The sequence below is a fragment of the Mustela erminea genome, chromosome 12 (assembly GCF_009829155.1).
Source record: "Mustela erminea isolate mMusErm1 chromosome 12, mMusErm1.Pri, whole genome shotgun sequence".
NCBI lineage: Eukaryota > Metazoa > Chordata > Mammalia > Carnivora > Mustelidae > Mustela > Mustela erminea.
In genome coordinates, this window is record NC_045625.1 from 12,215,092 (window position 1) to 12,217,433 (window position 2,342).

The following is a 2,342-nucleotide window of genomic DNA, read 5'->3' on the forward strand; positions in this document are numbered from 1 at the left end:
TTCATACTCATTTCCAAATCCTGAAAGCACACAAAAATACTTCTTTCTCAACATCTCAGAAATTTAGGTGAAGGGTTTTTTGTGTTTTGTGGCTTTCACTCAAACAGTGAAAAATCTAAAGGCTGTGAGATTTTGCAAAGAAATCAGGAACAATTGCTTTCAAGAGCATCCTGGAACACCTGACAGAGAAGAGTATTAAGGCAGGAAATAAAGGAAGAACTAAAGCAAGTGGTGAAGGAGAAGTAGAGGAGGAGTGAGAAGCTATGTACTACCCCCAAAAAATTATTGAGAAGAACACCACAAATCAACATATTAGACAATTGGTCCAAGACCACACAGACAGAAAATGAAGGAGCTGATTTCAAAATGTGTGCTTTTTAACAAGGACACCACACTAAACTCTTTTCTTTCCAGGACGTCTCTCACTATACCTGCAGCATTTCATTGTGCTTATTTGTTTAAAGATTCCTTTCCCACTAGACTCTAGCTACCTTAAGAACAGGAATTGAAAATGACTTATTTTCATAATCTCAGTGTTGGGTTCCCAGTGAGCATTTAATTTAACAGCATTGAATTATTGTGCAGGCACAAATCCCTGATGGCTAAGAGTGTTTCAATAAAGAGGTTCATATATAATAGAGGTTTTTCCCAGCTTTTAATGAAATGCTCGCTCTGAAAGGGTGACTATGAACACTTTTTGCCTAGTTGGCATTCATCTTACTTACCTGATTCACTTAGCTGTTTGGGGGTTTTTTGTTTGTTCATTTGTTTTCTTGCTTTGTTTTGTTTGCAAGGGTAGTAGAGAGACGAGCTTCAACCTGACATACATGAATAAGTATTTATGGGGAGGGACCCAGAAAAATAGGCATCACTGAGGTCCACCTGGAATTCTTTCTGAAAGGAAATCCTCTCTGATGTCTCTGCATTTAACATAGGCTAAACTTTTGTATTGTTCAACTTCTTGTGGACTGTAGAAGGGTAGACAGAATCATGGACAATTTATAGGAATCCTAGGAGAGAGAGGAATAAATTGAAACTCGTTGAATTGAAAGTTCTATAATTTTCCGTATTCACTGGCACAGGCAGGATTATGGAGAGAGTCAACCAAACCAGTAGTGTGTCTGAGTTCATCCTCCTGGGACTGTCCTCCCGGCCGGAGAACCAGAAGCCACTTTTTGCCCTGTTCTTCATCATGTATGTGGTCACACTGGTGGGAAACCTGCTCATCATTCTGGCCATCCACTCTGACACTCAGCTCCAGACACCTATGTATTTTTTCCTCAGCATCTTATCCTTCACTGATGTTTGCTACACAACAACCATTGTTCCCAAGATGCTAGTGAACTTCCTGTCAGAGAAGAAGTCCATCTCCTATGCTGAGTGTATGACCAGATGTATTTCTTCTCAGCTTTTGCCAACACAGAAAGTTACCTCCTGGCGGCCATGACCATTGACCATTTTGTGGCCATATGTGATCCCTTCCACTATGTCACCATCATGAGCCACCACCGCTGTGTCCTGCTGCTGGTCTTCTCCTGCTCCTTCTCTGACCTCCATTCCCTCTTACTAGTTCTCCTGATAAATCATCTCACCTTCTGCAACTCCAATGTTATCCCCCACTTCCTCTGTGACATCAACCCTCTGCTGAAATTGTCCTGTTCCTCCACATTCGTCACTGAAGTTGTAATTAACACAGAAGGATTAGTAATCCTGGTGACCCCTCTTTATATGTGTTATCATCTCTTACTTCCAGATCCTCATTGCTGTTCTTAAGATCCCCTCAGTTGCTGGGAAGCGTAAAGCTTTCTCTACCTGTGGCTCCCACCTCACCATGGTGACCCTTTTTTATGGAAGTATTATTTATGTTTATTTCCGACCCCTGTCCAGCTACACCATCAAGGACAGGGTGGCTACGGTCCTTTACATGGTTCTGTCCTCCATGCTGAAGCCTTTTATCTACAGCCTGAGGAACAGAGACATGAAGTGGGGCATGAGGAAGCTGATGGGCAGGAGGAGGTCCCAGGCAGCATCTTCCTGAGCACACTCAGGAGCAAGTCTTTGAGCCCTCATTTCTGCTGATTCCGGGTATACATATCCAGTTACTAGAGGCTAGCATACCTAAGTCGAGTATTCGTGGGAAATTGTACGAGTGATCAGACAAGAATATTGTACCTGTTTTTTCATATTCATAATTTCTTAAATTTATTTTACAGTATAATAATATATCATATATATGATATGTATATACCCACCAATTAAAGCCACCTCATTAGGGCTCCCTTGCTAACCCAGGGTCTTTTTATCCATTTTTCATTCGCAACCCCCATTCCCTTTTCCTATTC

General features: G+C 41.7%; 1 protein-coding gene across 1 annotated transcript; it reads left to right on the forward strand.

Annotated features, from left to right (window-relative positions):
- Window positions 1-1,090: 1,090 nt before the first annotated feature.
- Window positions 1,091-2,038, forward strand: LOC116570912 (olfactory receptor 1L3-like). Its single transcript, XM_032308528.1, is given in 3 exon segments — window positions 1,091-1,385; window positions 1,388-1,719; window positions 1,721-2,038. Coding segments are annotated over 3 exon segments (945 nt in total).
- The last annotated feature ends 304 nt before the right edge of the window (window positions 2,039-2,342 follow it).